This window comes from Gopherus flavomarginatus, chromosome 1 (assembly GCF_025201925.1).
Source record: "Gopherus flavomarginatus isolate rGopFla2 chromosome 1, rGopFla2.mat.asm, whole genome shotgun sequence".
In the NCBI taxonomy this organism is placed as follows: domain Eukaryota; kingdom Metazoa; phylum Chordata; order Testudines; family Testudinidae; genus Gopherus; species Gopherus flavomarginatus.
Genome location: NC_066617.1, coordinates 212,131,635 through 212,153,055, shown reverse-complemented (window position 1 = coordinate 212,153,055; position 21,421 = coordinate 212,131,635). Strand labels below are relative to the sequence as shown.

The window sequence follows — 21,421 nt, the reverse complement described above, 5'->3', positions numbered from 1 at the left end:
TTGTATAGGTTGAGGATGATAAGATAGAATATCCTAATGCTGCTAATATATTCCAGTACTTTTTAGTGGCTATGTGTATTTGAAAATCATAGCTCCCAGTATGACTGAAATCATCTTACTACTGAGTAATAAACATTGAATGCTACCTACAGCCATAAGTTATAGAAAAATAGATTTTAAAATATTGACTTTTTTGCATCATCTACAAACTGCCTCAGCCACCAACATTAGAGCATGGCTGCACTACAGCAGAACAGTTACTGCGGTGCAGGTGTAGCACCATAGTGCAGATGCTTTCTACATCAATGGAAGGGTTTTTTCCACTGACGTGGTTAATCCATCTCTGCAAGAGGCGACAGCTATGTTGACGAAAGAATTCTGTTGACCTCACTGCATCTTGACAGGGGGTTAGGTTCAGATAACTTCAGTGCTCAAGGTCCAGTATTTTTCACAGCCCTGGGCGAAGTAGCTAGGCCTATCTTATTTTTAAGTGTAAACGGGGTCTTCATTTGTGTTTGTTTCTGCTTTGTAGTTTGTGGGAGGAATTTACAAGTTTATTAACTGCACTCTGTTACGGTAGTAATGAGCTCAGTATACACCCTGACTAAAACAGTATAGAAGTGTAGAGCCAGATTTAAGAAAATCCATTTTGATATTGCAATGACCATTGGTTTGAATATGAATGGCATGATACATATGTAGGAGACCTGGCTAAACCACTCTTTTGCAAAATTTTCTTCTTCATTGTATTGTTTTGTGTGTTGACTTTATACCAACTATTATATCTTCAGACAAGTTATTCCACTGCACTATATATCTCCATCATTAAAGCTTTCATTGCACTATATACAAGAAATTTTGTTATAGATTTTCTGGGAATGCATGTGTGTGCTGTCAGTGCTGTGTAACAGTTACAGTTGGTGATAGGATATAAGTTTTATGAATAATCCATTTCCTTTTTCCCTCCCCTCACCCCACTCTTGCAGAGAAAGTATCACTCTGCAAAGGAAGCTTATGAACAACTTTTGCAGACCGAAAACCTTCCTGTACAAGTCAAGGCAACTGTCTTACAGCAATTAGGTATGTAAAAGCAAGTTTTTTGTGTGTGCATGTGTTTGGATTTGCCTCTCTGGTTGTTTTTGTTTTGTTGTATGTCTTTACAATTAATAATTAGTGCATTCAGAAGATGCTTTTTGAAGGCTCTATTTCCAGTGAGTCAAAAATTCATGAGGTTTTTACCCAAGTCAGAGAGAATAACATAACCATAAATAACCTCTCTACTAGTAGAAGGGAGGAGAGAGACAGATGTTTAATGGAAACTTTATAATTTGTTGGGTTCTTGGATATTATGGTGATTTATACTAACAGTACATTGTGCAGTATAGTGGAGAATTTTGGTGAAAAACAGGAGCGGTTATGCGCCAGTTGCAACAAAATATTTATTTTATTTGTAGGGAGGTTTTATAATGGAAACTGCATAAATGAGTGAAAAGAAACATAAAAGCTGGAGTCATTTTCCGTGTTTTCGAAAGTTCATGTATATTCTTAATCTAGGCTTTCTACTGGATGGGTAGAACATTCTTCATTTATCACATAGGCTTTATAAAAATATTTTCAAAGTATATTCACTTTATTTTTTATTTAATACAGAGAACTCTTCATTCACTATTGTCATGTTTTTATTTAATTTAATATTTTTAATATTTAGTCTGCTTCCTTCAGTCTTCCTTTCCTTTTTGATAATTGGCAGATTACTTCATCAAGAATTTTTCTATAATGCTTGCCTTTTGTGATGTAGATTGGTTGTTTATTGCTTAGTTTTAATTTGCTTAGCTTTTGATTTTCTGCATAGGAGTAATAATAAAGAAAACTTGCTGAAATTTACATCTGCCATGTAAGAGCATAAATGGTAGAGACACCACACCAGCTACAAATCAGATTGATTTGGGGAAATAATCACTAGTCTCTACATTTGAAACCTGTAAGTGGGGTAAGAGAAGGTATTCAAATGTGGGTCAGGTTCTTCTTCGAGTGCTGCCCCTGTGGGTGCTCTACTCCAGGTGATGGTGCATCCCGGCGCAGTTGATCAGAGATCATCAGTAACAATGCCTGATCAGGACACACGCACTCAGCTGCTCTCTCGTTAGAGTCTACATGAGCGCGCGCGCGTCTCGCACCCCTCTTAGTTCCTTCTCAACTATCCTTGGCTGAAGACAGGACTCAGGGCAATGCTGATCCTCTTCCCTGGTCTCTGAAGGAAACAAGTACAAAGACAGAGAAATAGTTAGTTAGTAACCTCCCAGTTATTTCCCTTCCTTTAAAATAGTTGCTTAGTTTAAAAAAAAAAATCAGGGTTGTCTCCCGTTGAGACACTCCCCTGGCATTCCTAGTGCAATAATGCCAGGTCCTCAGGATTTAAGAAATGTGCTTCCTGTCAAGACTCTGTCATGGTCCAACAGACACTCATGCTGTGTGAAGTGCCTCGGCGAGACACACATCCCTGCCAAGTTTATCCATTGTACCAGCCAAAACCAGGGCTCTTTGTGACAGGGACCTGTGGCTGAAAATGCTCCTGATGGAGAAATCCCTACAGCCATTTATGGAGACGGGCAATAGCAAACCCTCTCCCTCACACTCCTCGGCCAGGTCCGAACCGATCGGGAGCACGGCTTCACCCTCTCATGTGAAGAGGCAGGAAGCCCAATTGTCTCCATCCAGAGGCTTTCAAAAGGGAAAAGGGTCTCCTGCGAGATCCTTACCCTCAGTGCTGACAGCGCTGAAGGCAGGTGCCGCTAACCATCCCAGCACCTCAACCATGGCTCCCGCGGAGCACAGAGGCAGGGACCCAACTTCCCATACTGAGATGGTCTCCTTGGCACCGGTCCCCATGGCACCAAAAATAGACCTGGTGCCAACAGTGCATTCTGCCCCAGTACCGACAAGAAAGTCGGCACTGAGCCTGCCTGCCACTCCACCAGCAGCAGCCGACCTCCCGCAGGATGCCTACAAACAGCCCGTGGCACCGGGGAAGGCAAAACAGAAGTCAGTGCACGCTTCTGAGCACGGATCACTTTCAGCAGGATCACAGCCCAGGGAACAGCAGCAGCAATTCTGAAGTCAGTACGACATCTCAGTGGCCCTTCAGCCTGACTCTCCACTCCTTGACACACAGTGCTCACTTTTTGACCAGCCGTTCTCCCCACCTGAACTGGCTACCTTCACTGATAGCAAGCCTGATATGCAGCAGCAGCAGGAGTTCTCCCTACCTGCCTCTCCTCCTCCATCGGAAACTTTTGCATCTCAGGTCACAGCTCACAACCACCAGCCTCAGTTTCCCTACTTTGCCCCCCATGGGCGGCACCTAACTTCACTTATCCCATGCCTTGGCCTCAGTTGTACCCTTGGCTAGCTCCTGCTGCCACTCGTCCTCATGCTTCTTCCACCAGACCAGAAGCTTCTTCTGCGCCTCTATCTCCAGCTGATTCATACCCTGATTCACCGACTCCTAACTCTCCATCAGCTCCAGACAGAGCCCTCATGCCTCCGCCTCCACAGAATGTGGACGACTTTAAACAATTCCAAGAACTTTTCAAGAGGGTGGCCCTCAGCCAGGACTTCCCTTTAGAGGAAGAGAGACAACACAGATTCCTCAATATTCTCCAAGCCTCTGCGCCCTCAAAGATCGCACTCTCCATAAATGAAGCATTCCTAGAAGCAGCTGACACCCTTTGGCAGACCCCAGCCTCTATCCCACCAACTTGCAAAAAGGCTGACGGTAAATATTATGTTCCTGCTAAGGACGTAGACTTCTGATTTTCCCATCCACAACTGAATTCTCTTGTAGTGGATGCAGCGACACACAGGACGAAACAGCCACACTGCTGGCCCACTTCGCAAAACAAGGACTTCAAACACCTTGATCTCTTGGGCCGTAAGGTCTACTTTCATTCTGCAATTCAGAATTGCAAACTATTCCGCCCTACTTGCAAGTTACAACTTCGACAATTACAATAAACTCTTCGATTTTACCTCCCATATCCCAGAGGACAGGAGAGCAGACTTTGTCAGTCCTTGTCCAGTTGCTCTCCAGAACGGCCCTACAAGCATCTCTAGACATGGCAGACACAGCAGTGGTTATGCGCAGATCTTCCTGACTGTCTGCATCTGGTATCTCCAAAGACCTGCAGACCAAAGTGGAGGACCTCCCCTTTCTTCTAAAAAAAAAAAAAACCAACTAAATCCTTCACACTATGAAAGACTCTAGAGCGACCCTGCACACCGTGGGCATTTACTCATCCCTTCCCAGGAGACAACGGTGTCAACTGTATCAGAGGCCACACACACAACACTATAACCAGCCTCAGCCCAGACCATACGATATAGCCAGGAATTGCACTAGACCTCCTAGTCGCAGACAAAACCAAAGCGCAACCAGCTACCTCCCACCCATCAGGAAACAAACAACAATTTTGAAGCCTTGGTCGAGGGTCTGCACGAACACCCCTTGACTCCACCGCCTATTTGCCCATTTCGCCACCACCTCCAGGTTTTCCACCATACTTGACAGCAGATCACACAGGCCCCTTCGATCCTGGAAATAGTTGAGTCCGGTTACTCCGTCCCTTTTATATGCTACCCTCCCCCCATTCCTGTCCCTCCTCAGGGACCCTTTTCATGAACACCTACTTCGCATAGAAGTGACTCATCTTCTACAGCTAGGGGCAGTGGAACCTGTGCCGACACAACATTGAGGAAAAGGGTTCTACTCCCACTGCTTTCTGACCCAAAAGAAGAGCTGGGGATGGAGGCCTATACTAGACCTACGCTGATTGAACAAATTTGTTCGTGTACAGAAATTCAAGATGGTCACACCTGGCACAATAATACCCATGCTGGAACAAGGGGACTGGTTCACAGCCCTCGATCTACTTTTCACATAGCCAGCCCTCAGATGCTTCCTGCGATTCACACTTGGACACAACCATTTTCAATATGGGGTACTCCCTTTCTGACTCTCCACAGCACCGAGAGTATTCTCCAAGACCCTAGCTGTAGTCATGGCCCACCTCCACAGACATGGGATCATACTTTCCCCCTATCTAGATGATTGCCTCATCAAAGGCAACTCATACGATGAGACAATACGAGCTACCCATTTCGCCCTCTTCTACAGCTTAGGTCTGCAAATGAACTTCCAAAAATCCACTCTGACACCTACACAGCAGATTGAATTCATCAGCGCTCACCTGGTTTCAGTCCAAACCAGAGCATCACTCCCACACAACAGATTCCTCACTATTACACATGTCATACACACTCTCCGTTTGACCCAGGACACGGGCAAGAATTGGCCTACAGCTCCTTGGCCACATGGCAACCACCACCTTGTTGGTCAAGTATGCCAGGCTGTACATGATGTCTTCTGGGTTGTCTCAACTCCAACTACAAACCCAGCAGACACAGCTTTTGCATGATGCTAACTCCTCCAGCGAAAATACTAGCTTCTCTACAATGGTGGACGAGACCAGAGAACCTTTGCATGGGCGTTCCCTTCCAGCAATGCTCTCTGACGCTCATGCTCACCATGGACGCTTCCCTGATCGGTTGGAGAGTGCACCTGTGTGGGACACGCGGCACAGGGCTGCTGGTCCCTGCCAGAGACGCGCCTGCACATAAATCTCCTAGAGCTCAGAGCAGTGAGACAAGCCTTTCTTCACTTTCTTCCTCTCATAAAGAACAAATCTGTCAGGGTCCTAATAGACAATATAGCATGTATGTTTTACATCAACAGATGGGGGGAGCACATTGCACTCCCTATGCATGGAGGCCATCCAGTTATGGAATTGGTGCATACAACACCACATAGAAATTACCACTTCATACCTACCCGGATGTTACAACACTACCGCCGACACTTCTCCAAAGAACATGAATGGGAATTACATCCCACTATACTACAACAGCTCTTCTCCCACTGGGGCACCCTGTCGATAGACCTCTTTGCCACAACCCAGAATCGCAAATGCCACCTATTTTGCACCAGAGCGAAATTTGGGACTGCATCCCTAGGAGACGGCTTCCTCATCCCATGGAACAACTGTCTCATATACTGCTTTCCACTGATCCCTCTGATATGCTGGGTTCTATGCGGGATCAGAGACGACAAGGCCTGGGTCATATTTATTGCCCCAGCTTGGCTGAGACAGGCATGGTATCTTTACCTGCTCCACATGTCCATCTGTCCTCCACGGACTCTCCCCAACAGACCAGATCTGCTTTCTCAGGACAACGGCCAGCTTCTTCACCTGCAGCTCCAGAAACTCCACCTGATGGCGTGGTTCCTTCATGATTCCAGACCCATGAATTAGCTTGTTGTGAGCAAGTCCTGCGTAGTAGAAAACACTCCACCCGTAAGAGCAGCAAAGAATCCTGTGGCACCTTATAGACTAACAGACGTTTTGGAGCATGAGCTCCACCCGTAAGATTTACCTGCAGAAGTGGAAATGCTTCTCCGTGTGGTGTTCCATTAAACGCTTGACACCCCATACCATGACTCTCCTTAACGTCGTAGACTACCTTTTGAAACTAAAACAGGACAGGCTCTCGCTCAGTTCCATCAGAGTACATCTTGCAGCCCTCCCCACCTTCCATGATTTGCTGGACAGATATTCACTCTTTGCCCTCCCCACCATAAAATGCTTTCTCACGGGCCTGCAAAATCTCTACCCTCAGATTTATCCATCAGCAGCTGCCTGGAATCTCAGCCTAGTTCTTTGTGGTTTTATGAAACCTCCCTTCAAGCTCTTAGCTACCTCATCTCTTCTCCACCTGTCTACGAAGGTACCATTCTTGGTTGCTATAACATCAGCAAGGAGAGTAGGAGAGAGAAGCACCCTGATGGCCTACCTTCCCTACACAACCTTCTCTAAAGATAAAGTTACTCTGCAACCCCACCCTAAATTTCTCCCTAAGGTGGTGTCCGCCTTCCACCTAAACCAGCCAATATACTTACCTGTATTCTATCCCAAACTTCATGAGACTCCGCACAAAGCAGCTGTACCTACCCTCCATGTCAGATGAGTAATCACCTTTTATCAAGACAGAACTAAACCATTTTGTAGGTCTACGCAGCTATTTGTCTCCACTAATGAGAGATCAAAGGGTGCACCTACCTCTAAGCAATGCCTTTCCAAGTGGATCTCTGACTGCATCAGATCCTGTTACCGCATTCAGCGTGGCCAATCACCCGAAGGCATCAGAACTCATTCTACTCGAGCTATGTCAACATCCATTACCTTCCTCCATAATGTACCTATTCCTGATATTTGTAAGGCAGCCACATGGACACCTGAACACACATTTACCAAACATTATGCTATCACGCAGGATACCACGGCAGACAAACGGTAGGCCACACAGTACTGTCTACAGTCGTCATTGCCGCAACTCCAAAGTCTCACCAGCCATAGTGGGTGCTGCTTCACATTCACCTGGAGTGGAGCACCCACAGGGACAGCACTCGAAGAAGAAGAGAAGGTTACTCACCTTGCAGTAACTGAGGTTCTTCGAGATGTGTGTGCTCCATTACCCACCCTCCTCCCCTCTACTTTGGAGTACTACTCTGACATCTCTATGATAGAGAAAGAACTGGGGGGGGTGCAGGACACGCATGCCCAGGCAGACCCTAACGATGCTGCAAGACAGCAGCTGAGCATGTGCGTCCCGACCAGGCACTGCTACCTAAGATTTCTGATTACGGCGCCGGGATGCACCGTTACCTGGAGTGGAGCACCCACAAGGGCATACATCTCGAAGAACCTCAGTTAATGCAAGGTGAGTAACCTTCTGTTCTTTGCAGTCAAGGAAATGGTCTCTCCATTTCATTTTTTTTCCACTAAAATTTTCAAAAGTATATTTTATATTTGGAAAATAGTAGATATCCTTCATCCACAAAACATAGATACACAATGGCAGTACAGATTTCCACAAACATTTAAAGAGGTGCTTTTTCAACAATGCTTTTATACAGTATGCTAACTTACAAGTAATGAAAGCGTAGTTCGTTCTCCATAAAGACTCTGTCTCTGAGTGATGATTATTTGTGAGTCACTTGTTCCCTAAAAATTTGTTGAGTGAATCTACTCAGTCAGGATAGGCCACCACATTGTGATAAAGTGATAACTTCTTTGTGAGCAAAAGGACAGAAATGCCTGAATCAAAACACCTCAGGTAAAATGATACACAGTTTATGTTTCTGAGTGCCAGTGAGATGTACTCCATCAGATCCATGGTGCTTATCACAAACATGAACTCTAGTAAAATATCTGAGGAAGAATTGTTTTATTATAGAGTATGACCTAGGTGTAAAAATAATTTGGCACTAAGGAAAAATAAAGGTAAATGTTATCTCTGCCAGAATGGTGTAAAAAGAGAGTTTATTGTATGCTGCTGGCAAAAGAAGTGAAGAACATGTTTTTATGAACATTTGTGTCTTTTATGTTGAATTTTTTACTCCTGCAGAAGACAGTTCTAGCAGCAAAAAGACTTCTTTTCTCAGCTAGGAAACGCCTCTTGAGCAAGGTGCAAATTTAGATGATTCCCAAGCCTCAGATACATGCCTAACTGAGAGGGAAAAGGACTTTAGTTTGGGAGGGGACTTTTGTATTCTGGCAGAGATATGCATGTGTGCACATCAAATATTTCACAGCCATCGTATCCAGTCTATGAGGTACAACACAAAAACAATGAGTTAGTTTCTTCCACTGCACCATCATACTTCATTTCATATATTTTTCTACTTGTATAGACAAATGATCCTTTTTAATAATCCTAACCTAAAATGACATTGATTTGTAAAATGAAATGTTTTGTTTGATATCTAGTAATCCTTGGGTAAGAGGATTGGGTTCAATCATTTTGAATCTTTTAGACCACCCATAACCATTAGAGTTTGCCTTAAGAGAAAAAGTTCCCAAACAGGTACTGGTCTGTTAAGTGTAGGAATCCAGTGTGCATGTTCAAGGGCCTCAGTCCTTTAAGGCCATGAATTCTGGGAGGTATAGTCCAGAAGGAATGATGGGGATACAGTCTCAAGGTCATTTGGCTGGTCATGTGAGCAAGGTAGGAAATAAATGCAATCTCTATTTTCATCAGTCAGAGAAAAACACCAGGGATTGAGAAAAAGCTGGTATACGTCTCTTTACAGAAAATGGGAGGAGGACAGTTGCCCAGAGTGAGATTGATGGAGCTCTTTTCATAAAATGAGCTGGAATAGGAGCCAGACTGGCATAAGACCTTGGTAGAGAAATACTGTGAGCCTCTGATACAAGTAAGGACTATGGAGCCTTGGGGAAGGGACAAAAGCAGAGTTAAAAGGGTAAAAGGCTGAATGCATGTTTTAACAATAATGTAACCTGGGAGTGTGGGAATTTGTGGTGAAATTCAGCATTGTATTTGAGAGTTTGAGTTAATGAAGAAGCAAGGAAAACAGAGGCACAGCAGTGCAGCTAGATTGAGTGGGTACAACACAAATCTCTTACAGGTATAGTTTGACCTTTGTTCCAGAACAGCCACTGAATGCTTTGAATTTAAGAACCTCTCTATTTACCTAACCATTATTGTTAGCAAACCCTATTTTAAGATATACCTTTTAATTTGTTGAAAATTAGATTGTGGGATTAGTGCATTATTACTTTTCACTGTTTTGCATAGTCCAAGCCTTCACTGGGTACTGTAGTCAAAACTTACTACCATCTTTTGAGGTTTGTTTTTGCCAGAGACCAACATCTGCCCTCAGGTACTGCAGTTGGAGTCAGGAAAAAAATCTGATTCAAACAATGTGCATTTTCTATCATAGGTTTTCAACCCTCTCCTCTGTTCTCTTCAGAAATCTCTCTCATAGAATCTGTTATGTCAGGAAGTTGTCATCCATGTTCAGTTGGGGTCAATAGAATAGTTTCTCCAACAGTACAAAAGGAAGGGTTTCTTCCATTTTTTTCCCTATTCCAATATTTTATCTTACTGTGCTTATGGGCAGAAAAGAGGCCCAGCCTCCGTGATCTGTGCCATTCTGTGGGATAGGTGTTGACGCTGATTTTTTTTTTTCCTCTTCCTCCCGCATGTTATTCAGGGAGGTACAATAGGATACAACCCCATCTCATTTGCTCCAATGTGGCTTGCAAGTTCTGGTATCCAGAACTCCTGGAAATACCATAGGAACTTCCCTTCTTCTTGTTGATGATCACTGGTATGTTTAGTGAATGTTCTACTAAGGGTACAGCATGTTTTCCTATGGTGATGCAAACTTTTAACAAGAAAGAAAAAAGCGTCCCTTTAGCAAGATGACCTCTGGGATTGAGGAAATTTAGTGCATTTTTTGCAGTTTCTTTCCCATTATCCTAGAGGCCATCTCCTTTATTTCACTTAGGGTTGTCATTGGTCAGTATACCTGTCACTTTTCTTTACATCATGCACCTATTCAGACATATTTTGTTTGATTGTCCTAATATAAATAAATAACTCTTTCAAAAGACTAATTCATATTTTCCACAAATTTGTAAATCTGCACGGATTTGGATCTGATTTCTAATGTGATTGTTGGAGCCCACAGAAGAACATTGCTTTTATCATATTTCTGAAATTTTTTTCTAGTGGCTATCTGGAGAATGAATAATCTCCAGGCTTTTAGGATTGATTCCCTTTTAGACTCATAGACTTTAAGGTGAGAAGGGACCATTATAATCTTCTAGTCTGACCTCCTGCACAACGCAGGCCACAGAATCTCACCCATCCACTCCTGTAACAAACCTCTGACCTATGTCTGAGCTATTGAAGTCCTCAACATGTGGTTTAAAGACTTCAAGGTGCAGAGAATCCTCCAGCAAGTGACCCCGTGCCCCATGCTGCAGAGGAAGGTGAAAAATCCCCAGGGCCTCTGCCAGTCTGTGCTGGAGGAAAATTCCTTCCCAACCCCAAATGTGGCGATCAACTAAACCCTAAGCATCTGGGCAAGACTCGCCAGCCAGACACCCAGGAAAGAATTATCTGTAGTAACTAAGATCCCACCCTCTCTAGTGTCCCATCACAGGCTATTGGGCATATTTACTGCTAGTAAAAGATCAATTAATTACCAAAATTAGGCTATTCCATCTTCCCATCCTCTCCATAAACTTACCAAGCTTAGTCTTGAAGCCAGATGTCTTTTGCCTCCACTGCTCCCCTTGGAATCATAGAATCATAGAATATCAGGGTTGGAAGGGACCTCAGGAGGTCATCTAGTCCAATCCCCTGCTCAAAGCAGGACCAATTCCCAACTAAATCATCCCAGCCAGGGCTTTGTCAAGCCTGACCTTAAAAACCTCCGTAGGTAACCTATTCCAGTACTTTACCACCCTCCTAGTGAAAAAGTTTTTCCTAATATCCAACCTAAACCTCCCCCACTGCAACTTGAGACCATTACTCCTTGTTCTGTCATCAGGTACCACTGAGAACAGTCTAGATCCATCCTTTTTGGAACCCCCTTTCAGGTAGTTGAAAGCGGCTATCAAATCCCCCCTCATTCTTCTCTTCTGCAGACTAAACAATCCCAGTTCCCTCAGCCTCTCCTCATAAGTCATGTGCTCCAGCCCCCTAATCATTTTTGTTGCCCTCCGCTGGACTCTTTCCAATTTTTCCACATCCTTCTTGTAGTGTGGGGCCCAAAACTGGACACAGTACTCCAGATGAGGCCTCACCAATGTCGAATAGAGGGGAATGATCACGTCCCTCGATCTGCTGGCAATACCCCTACTTATACAGCCCAAAATGCCGTTAGCCTTCGTGGCAACAAGGTACACTGTTGACTCATATCCAGTTCTCATCCACTGTAACCCCTAGATCCTTTTCTGGAGAACTGCTTCCTAGCCATTCGGTCCCACATCTGTAACAGTGAATGGGATTCTTCCATCCTAAGTGCAGGACTCAGCACTTGTCCTTGTTGAACCTTATCAGGTTTCTTTTGGCCCAATCCTCTAATTTGTCTAGGTCCCTCTGTATCCTATCCCTACCCTCCAGCGTATCTACGACTCCTCCCAGTTTAGTGTCATCTGCAAACTTGCTGAGAGTGCAGTCCACGCCATCCTCCAGATCATTAATGAAGATATTGAACAAAACCAGCCCCAGGACCGACCCTCGGGTACTCCGCTTGAAACTGGCTGCCAACTAGACACGGAGCCATTGATCACTACCCGTTGAGCCCAACGATCTAGCCAGCTTTCTGTCATCCAGGCCATACTACTTTAACTTGCCAGTAAGAATACTGTGGGAGACCATGTCAAAAGCTTTGCTAAAGTCAAGGAATAACACATCCATTGCTTTTCCGTCATCCACAGACCCAGTCATCTCCTCATACAACTCAATTAGGTTAGTCAGGCATGACTTACCCTTGGTGAATCCACGCTCACTGTTCCTGATCACTTTCCTCTCCTCAAAGTGCTTCAAAATTGATTCCTTGAGGACCTGCTCCATGACCCCAGAACTTTACTCCTCTGATGATGGTTAGAAAACTTAGTCTAATTTCAAGTATAAACTTCTTGATGGCCAGTTTATATTTATCCCTCATGATTGTTCTTTATAAATATATATCAGTCTCCCCTTAGCCTTCTTTCGGTTAGGCTAAACAAGCCAAGCTCTTTGAGTCTCCTTGTGTAAGACAGCTTTTCCATTCCTGGGATCATCCTAGTAGCCCTTCTCTGTACCTGTTCCAGTTTGAATTCATCATTCTTAAACATGGGAGACCAGAACTGTGCACAGTATTCCAGATGAGGTCTCACCAGTGCCTTGTATGACGGTACTAACACCTTCTTATCTCTACTGGAAATACCTCACCTGATGCATCCCAAGACCGCATTACCTTTTTTTCACAGCCATATCACATTGACAGCTCATAGTCATCCTGTGATCAACCAATATGCCGAGGTCTTCTCCTCCTCTGTTACTTCCAAGTGATGCATCTCCAGTTTTTATAACAAAAATTCTTATTAATCCCTGAATGCATGACCTTGCACTTTTCACTATTAAATTTCATCCTATTACTATTACTCAGTTTACAGGGTCATCCAGATCTTCCTGTAGGATATTCTGGTCCCTCTTTGTATTGGCAATACCTCTCAGCTTCATGTCATCCGCAAACTTTATTAGCACATTCCCACTTTTTGTGCCAAAGTCAGTAATAAAAGGATTAAATAAGATTGGTCCCAAAACTGATCCCTGAGGATCTCCACTAGTAACCTCTCTCTAGCCTGACAGTTTGTCTTTCACTGTGACCCGTTGTAGTCTCTCTTTTAGCCAGTTCCTTATCCACCTTTGAGTTTTCATATTGATCCCCATCATTTCCAATTTAGCCAATAATTCTTCATGTGGAACTGTATCATATGCCTTACTGAAATCGAGGTAAATTAGATCCACTGCGTTTCCTTTGTCTAAAAAAACTTGTTACCTTCTGAAAAGAGGAGGTCAGGTTAGTTTGGCACGATCTACCTTTTGTAAAACCATGTTGTATTTTGTCCCAATTACCATTGACCTCAATGTCCTTAACTACTTTCTCCTTCAAAATTTTTTCTAAGACCTCGCATACTACATATGTCAAACTAACAGGCCTGTAGTTACTCGGATCACATTTTTTTCCTTTCTTAAAAATAGAAACTATGTTAGCAATTCTCTAGTCATACGGTACAACCCCCGAGTTTACAATTCCATTAAAAAATCTTGCTAATGGGCTTGCAATTTCATGTGCCAGTTCCTTTAATATTCTTGGATGAAGATTATCTGGGCCCCCTGATTTAGTCCCATTAAGCTGGTCGAGTTTGGCTTCTACCTCAGATGTGGTAATATCCACCTCCATATCCTCATGGCCATTTGTCATCCTATCATTATCCCTAAGCTCCTCATTAGCCTCATCATTAAAGACTGTGGCAAAGTATTTGTTTAGATATTGGGCCATGCCTACATTATCCTTAACCTCCACTCCATCCTCTGTGTTTAGCGGTCCCACTTCTTCTTTGTTTTCTTCTTATTTATATGGCTATAGAACCCTTTACTATCGGTTTTAATTCCCTTTGCAAGGTCCAACTCTATATAGTTTTTGGCCTTTCTCACTTTATCCCTACATATTCAGACCTCAATAAGGTAGCTTTCCTTGCTGATCCCTCCCATCTTCCACTCCTTGTAGGCTTTCTGCTTTTTCTTAATCACATCTCTGAGATTATTGCTCATCCAGCTTGGTCTACAGCTCTTGTCTGATTTTTTTCTTCCTCTTTTTTGAGATGCAGGCTTCTGATGGTTTCTGTAACATTGACTTGAAGTAAATCCAGGCCGCCTCTGCCTTTAGATCCACAAGTTCTTCAGTCTAATCCACTTCCCTAACTAATTTCCTTAATTCTTTAAAGTTAGCCCTTTTGAAATCAAAAGCGCTAGTCACAGATTTATTTTTGTTTATCCTTCCATTTAGTTTGAACTGAATTAGCTCATGATTGCTTGAACAAAGGGTGTCCCCTACAACCATTTCTTCTGTGAGGTCCTCACTACTCACCAAAACCAAATCTAAAATGGCATCCCCTCTTGTTGGTTCAGCAACTACTTGGTGAAGGAATCCATCAGCTATCTCATCCAGGAAAATCTGAGCCCTATTATTACTACTAGCACTTGTCCTCCAGGTAATGGCCTGGTCTACACTACAAGTTTATTTCAAATTTAGCAGCATTAAACTGAATTAACACTGCACCCATCCACACAATGAAGCCCTTTATTTAGATATAAAGGGCTCTTAATGTCGATATTTGTACTCCTCCCCGACGAGGGGAGCAGCGCTGAAATTGGTATTGTCATTTCGGATTAGGGTTAGTGTGGCCACAATTTGACAGATTAGGGTTAGTGTGGCCACAGTTGGCCTCCGGGAGCTATCCCAAAGTGCACCATTGTGACCGCTCTGGACAGCAATCTGAACTCGGATGCACTGGCCAAGTAGACAGGAAAAGCCCTGCGAACTTTTGAATTTCATTTCCTGTTTTCCCAACGTGGAGCACTGATCACAGGTGACCATGCAGTCCCAGAATCAAAAAAGAGCTCCAGCATGGACCGTACAGGAGATACTGAATCTGATCTCTGTATGGAGAGAGAAATCCTTTCTATCAGAACTCCGTTCCAATAGACGAAATTCCAAAACATTTGAAAAAATCTCCAATGCTATGATGGACAGAGGCCACAACAGGCTTCCTCCCTTTTCCCCCCTCCTCCTCCCTTGAAACCAAAGGGTAAAAAATCGTTTCTCACCTTTTTTCAATGTCACTGTATGTCTACTGGATGCTGCTGGCAGACATGGTGCTGCAGCACTACACAGCAGCATCTCCTTCCCTTCCCTTCCCTTGCGGACGGCAGATGGTGCAGTATGACTGATATCCGTCATTGTTGCCCCCTTGGTGAGGTCAGCAGGGGGCGCCTGGGCAAAAATGGGAAGGACTCCCGGTCATTCTCTTCTTTAAGCTTTGTCTCCTGGAGATTCGCTCCTGCCTGGAATATCATAGCTGTTGGAGGCTGCCCTCCCCTCCCCTCCCCCCTTTGATCTCTGCTTGCAGAGGCAATAGAGTCAGTGTTGTTTCTTATTCATGCATTCTTTATTACTTCATCACACAAATGGGGGGATAACTGCCACGGTAGCACAGGAGTGGTAGGGGAGGAGGGAAGCAACAGGTGGCATTGTTGCAGGGGCACCCCCTAGAATGGCATACAGCTCATCATTTCTGTGGGATGTCTGGGGCTCTGATCCAGAGAGGCCGTTTGCCTCTGGTTCTTTAGTAGGCTTGCCTGATATTCTAGACAGGACTGACTCTCCCTTTAGACAAATCTTAAAGAAGAGAATGACCTGGGGATTCATTCCCATTTTTGTCCATGCGCCTCTGGCCGACCTCATCGAGGCCAGCCAGGAGCACCCATGACAGCAGCAGACGTACAGTATGACTGGTAACCATCATTGTCAACTTGCAAGGCAGCAGACAGTACAGTAGAGCTGGTAACCGTCTTTGCTGACTTGCAAAAAGCAAGGGGATGCTGCTGTGTAGCACTGTAGTACCGCATCTGTTAGCAACATCCAGTAGACATACAGTGACAGTGAAAAAAAGGCTGAATGGGCTCCATGGTTGCCGTGCTACAGTGTCTGCCCGGGCAATCCAGGGAAAAGGGCGCAAAATGATTGTCTGCTGTTGCTTTCATGGAAGGAGGATTGTCTGATGACATTTACCGAGAATCACTCCCGACACTCTTTTTGCCTCATCATGCATTGGTATCTCAACCCAGAATTCCAGTGGGCCGGGAAGACTGCGGGAACTATGGGATAGCTATGGAATAGCTACCCACAGTGCAACGCTCCTAAAATCTATGCTAGCCTCAGTACATGGATGCACACCGCCGAATTAATGTGCTTAGTGTGGCCACGTGCACTCGACTTTATACAATCTGTTTCCAAAAAGCGGTTTCTGTAAAATCGGAATAATCCCGTAGTGTAGACATACTCTATATCTGGGAAGTTAGTCTCTCATGATCACACAATTCCCATTAGTATTTACTTCATTAAAAACTTTAAAGAGGTCTCTAGCCATATCCAAATTGGATCCTGGCGGTCTATAGCACACTGCAAGCACTATCCCATGGGAGGCTCTAGTAGCTTTCCTCCCCAATGTGATTTTTGCCCTGACAGACTCTTGCTTATCCGTTCCATCACTTCTTTTTTTTTTTAAATACAGTGTACCTAATCATTGATCTACAATGCTACTCCACCACCGTTGCCTTTTATTTCTATTTTTCCTAAACAGCACATATCCTTCAATATCTGTACTCCAGTTATGACTACTATTCCACTATGTTTCCGTTATCTCTATAATATCTGGTTTCACTTCCTGCACCAATAGCTCTAGTTCCTCCATTTTGTTACTTGGGCTCCTCACATTAGTGTACAAACATCTTAATTTTTGCTGTTTGGCTTCGCTCATGTTCTTTACCCAATTAGGCACAGACATTCTATCACCAGTATCACCTATTAGACTGGTATCTACACTACTCTTCCTCCTTATGTCCATTCTCCTACCCATGGCTGTGTCATAAACAGATAGTTAAGGGGTAATGTCTCTTTTACCTGTAAAGGGTTAACAAACAGTGAACCGGACACCTGACCAGAGGACCAATCAGAAAACAAGATACTTTCAAATCTCGGTGGAGGGAAGCCTTTGTTTGTGTTTTTTGGGTTTTGCTTTGTTCTCTCTGGGTCCTGGAAGGGACTAGACGTGCAACCAGGTTTCTTGCCAATCTCCCTGCTACAGTCTCTTATATATTCATAATAGTGAGTATTTAGTAAGAAAGGCGGTTATAGTCTTTTGATTGTTCTCTGTATTTGCAAATGTGTAGTTTGCTGGAAGTATTTTAAATTGTGTTTTTGCTGGGGGGGAGGCTTCTTTCTAGTGTGTATAAGCTGACAGACCCTGTAACTTTTACCATCTAAATTGCAGAGAACTTTTTTTTCTTTCTTTTTATTAAAAGTTTTGCTTTTAAGACCTGTCTGATTTTTCCCCTTGTTGAGGCTCAAGGGAATTGAGTCTGTACTTAACAGGGAAGGGGAAGGGAGGGGAGAAGGGTGGAATCCCTTTGGTTTAGATTCACAGAGCATGGATCTGTCTATCTCTCCAGGAGCCCGGGGGGGGAGGGGGACACCTGGAGGGGAAGAGAAGGGAGGGGAAGTCTGGGAGAGGCAACGGTGAGGAAAGGGGTTTACTTTTCTTGTGTTAAGATCCAGGGGGTCTGGGTCTTGGGGGTCCCCAGGGAAGGTTTTGTGGGGGCCAGAGTGTATCAGGCACTGGAATTCCTGATTGGTGGCAGCTTATCAGATCTAAGCAGGTAATTAAGCTTAGAGGAATTCATGCTGGTACCCCAACTTTTGGACTCTAAGGTTCAGATTGGGGAAAGATACTGTGTCAGGCTGTATCCATTCTTACTTCGTTTTCTTCCCTCTCAGTGTTAAAATCCAGCATGGAGATTACCTGAACATCTCCCAACCATCTCCCCCAAATTCCTAGTTTAAAGTTCTCTTAATGAGATGTGCCAGCCTCCATCCTAGAAGTCTGTTTCCCTCCCTACTCAGGTGAAGCCCATCCCAAGAGAACAGTCCTCTGTCCATGAATGCTTCCCAGTCACCCTGCATCACAAAGCCCTCCTTATAGCACCACTGCCTGAGCCATCTGTAGTATTTCATCAGGTTAAAGGTTGTCTTTTTCCCACAGTAACCTCTTGTTCCCTATTTTCAACATACCCAAGGCATTCCCAGTGCTTCTACTGACTACAGCTCATGTCTGGGAGGAACTCTTTGTGGGCTCTCTCAACCAAGCGCTCCAGGACAAGTAGCTTTTTCTTCCTAACTGTCTCTTATAGGAGGTTGGAAGTTTACCTTCCATTCTAGAAGATATTACACTGACTTTTACCTCAACACATTCCAAGACTCAGTAATTCAATTAAAAACATTTATTAAGAATAGTTAGAGAAAATCACTATACCTCATATATTCTGAAGTGAAAGAGGTAGGAATACTATGGTTACTGACCAGTTGATTACTCAGCTTTGCTTTACTTTGTCTAGCATGTGACGGGGAAAGTGTATTCATGTATGTCATAACTGTCCTACTCAGATCTGAACCTTAGAGTTCAGAACATGAGAAGCTAGCATGAAACCTCCAAATTTAATTACCAGCTTGGATCTGATATCGCTGCCACCAGCCAGAAGATTCCAGTGTCTGGCTCACTATGGTCTCCCCAAAACCTTCCCTGGGGGACCCCAAGACTCAGATTCCTTGAGTCTCACAACAAAGGGGAATAAGCCATTTCCCTTCCCCCTCCTCCCAGATTTCCCCGCCCTGGGTTCCCTAGGAGATTCCCTGCTTCAAGTCCTTGAAACACAAGTACCGAGAGATCAGATCTCTCTCTCCCCTCACCCTGAGGGTATGCAAAGTCAGGCTTTGTAAATCTAACACAAAGAGATGTTCCCCCTCCCTTCGTTTCTTAGCCTTAACCAGTGAAAAACACTTAAACAGGTCTTAAAAAGAAAGCTTTATATAAAAGAAAGAAAAAGACATAAAATTGGTCTCTGTATTAAGGTGACAATATACAGGGTCAATTGCTTAACAGAAAAAATGAAGAAACAGCCTTATCCAAAAAGAATACAATTTAACACATTCCAGCAACTACACACATGTAAATACAAAAAAACAATATAAACCTATTGTCTTACTATCCTTGTACTTACAACTTGGAAACAGAAGATTAGAAAGCCTGGAGATTCCTGTGGTCACTCTCAGAGCCCAGAAAGAGAACAGATCAAGAACAAAAAACTCACACCCAAAACTTCCCTCCACCCAGTTTTGAAAAAGTCTTGTTTTCTGATTGGTCCTCTGGTCAGGTATTGTTTGTTACCCCTTTCCAGGTGAAAGAGACATTAACCCTTAGCTATCTGTTTATGACAATGTAATTATATTTTATTGTTATGGATGTGCATATGGTATAACAGTTAGGGTTATGAGTCTCATTTCCTGACTTTTGAGCACTTCCTTTTGCAACTTTTAATGTTTTCTTACTAAAGATTTTTATGCAGTACCTGTCTAACACTCAACAGATATAAGAGCGAGGTGTGTGGGGGGGTGTAAATAAAATTTTATATAAAATGGATCTATTATATGTATTATTATGTTTTGTGATAGTCCTGAGGGCCGGGACCCCGCTGTTCTTGGCACTGTACAAACACATGACAAAAAGATGACCCCTCCCCCCAAGAATTTACAATCTAAGCATTAGACCAAAAAAAAGAAAAGAAAAAAAACAGACAAGTAGGGGAGCACAAGGAAACAGGAAGACAATACTGGTTAACATTATTAGATTCTAAGGCCGAAAGGTCTGATTGATTGTAATAATTTAGTCCAGTAGTTCTCAACCTCTTTACTACTGTGGGCTGCATCTGCAGCTCTCTGTGTTATGTGGGCCACATCTACACAATATATATACTACCTGTCTGGCCCTGAGGATGTCACATGGGCCACAGCTGTGTGCTGATTGGGCTGCAATTTGAGAACCACTGAACTAGTCTGACCTTGCATATCACATCCCCTAAATAATTCCTAGAGCATGTCTTTTAGAAAAAAATCCAGTCTTGATTTGAAAATGGACAATAATGGAGAATTGTTCTCATGGTAAATTCCTGTCACTGTTAAAAATGTATGCCTTATTTCCAATCTGAACATGATATGCGGTGGTCTCAACGCACTAGCTACCTAGTAGTTGTCATGCTTTTTGTAGGCATTACAGCAAAGGAGAGTTTGAATACAACAAAGTAGTTTCAAGAATTTTATAGGGAGCTCCTCCTATGTGTGAGAGACAGCATGAGAGAAGGACTGAAGGCGCTTTAGGGTAGATAAAAATCAATGATTTTAAAAAAATCAGATTTTTATTATTTAAATTGGATTTTTTGATAGTTTTTTTCCTCAAAAAGCATTTTATCTAAAGATAGTTTTAATTAAGATACATTATAGCTCAAAGATATCTCATCGTGGAATAGGGATTATAAATTCTAATTCTATAGTATGAGACAATATATTCATGTCTTTAAGAAAAGTTTTGTAAATGAGTTCCAATAGTTCATGGATTAGGGACCCAATCTTACGGCATTCCAGAGGCTTCTGTATAGATTATTTAGGTTACTCTTTCTATCTATCCAATGAGACTCAGTGCTCAGTCTAGAAGATACCATCAGAGATGCTTAGTTTTGCAGTTCTCAAACTGTGGATTTGCGTCTCCAGAGATGACATGCTGGTTAACAGCAAAAATGTTTTAAAATAAATAATATATTGAGGTGAGAAATAACAGACCTCAATCCTGTTGTCCATCAGCAAATTTGTGTACACCGAGCCAATCCCTTACCTCTCTCTAAAAGTGCAAAGTTTCAAAAAGTTCAATGAATAGAAGATTGTTGGGGGCAGATCTGGACAAGGAGAAGAAGTCTGGAGATAAATGTGAGATGGGAGGGACAGTCAGTAGAAACAAAAGTGAAACTGTTTGAGCAGCATATTCCAGAAGTCTTTCTGAGTGTAGCCTTCATTGATTTGAGATCTACCATAGCGTTCTCTCACTAGAAGAGAAAACCTATAATGGCAGCAGTCTGTAAAAGAGACCTCGTTTGGGAATATTTTAATGGAGTTCCTGTACCTATGGGTAAGACATGCATGCATGCAAAATGCAAACAGTGCAACAAAGAGATGCAAGGCCTGGTTGCCCGAATGAAACAACGTCATGAGAGAAGTGTTCCTTCTCCAGAGGAAGCTGCTTTGAAGATGATGAAAGGAACATCACTTTAAAAATGTATA

The 21,421-nt window shown here is 43.3% G+C and overlaps 1 protein-coding gene across 6 annotated transcripts in view; it reads left to right on the top strand.

Annotated features, from left to right (window-relative positions):
* KDM6A (lysine demethylase 6A) overlaps positions 1–21,421 on the top strand; it is a 287,092-nt gene that overhangs the window by 196,662 nt on the left and 69,009 nt on the right. For all 6 annotated transcript variants that reach the window (XM_050936462.1, XM_050936460.1, XM_050936461.1 and 3 more), the window contains one exon: positions 987–1,080. In XM_050936462.1, coding sequence (XP_050792419.1) covers positions 987–1,080 — 94 coding nt within the window. The remainder of the gene's footprint in view (positions 1–986; positions 1,081–21,421) is intronic.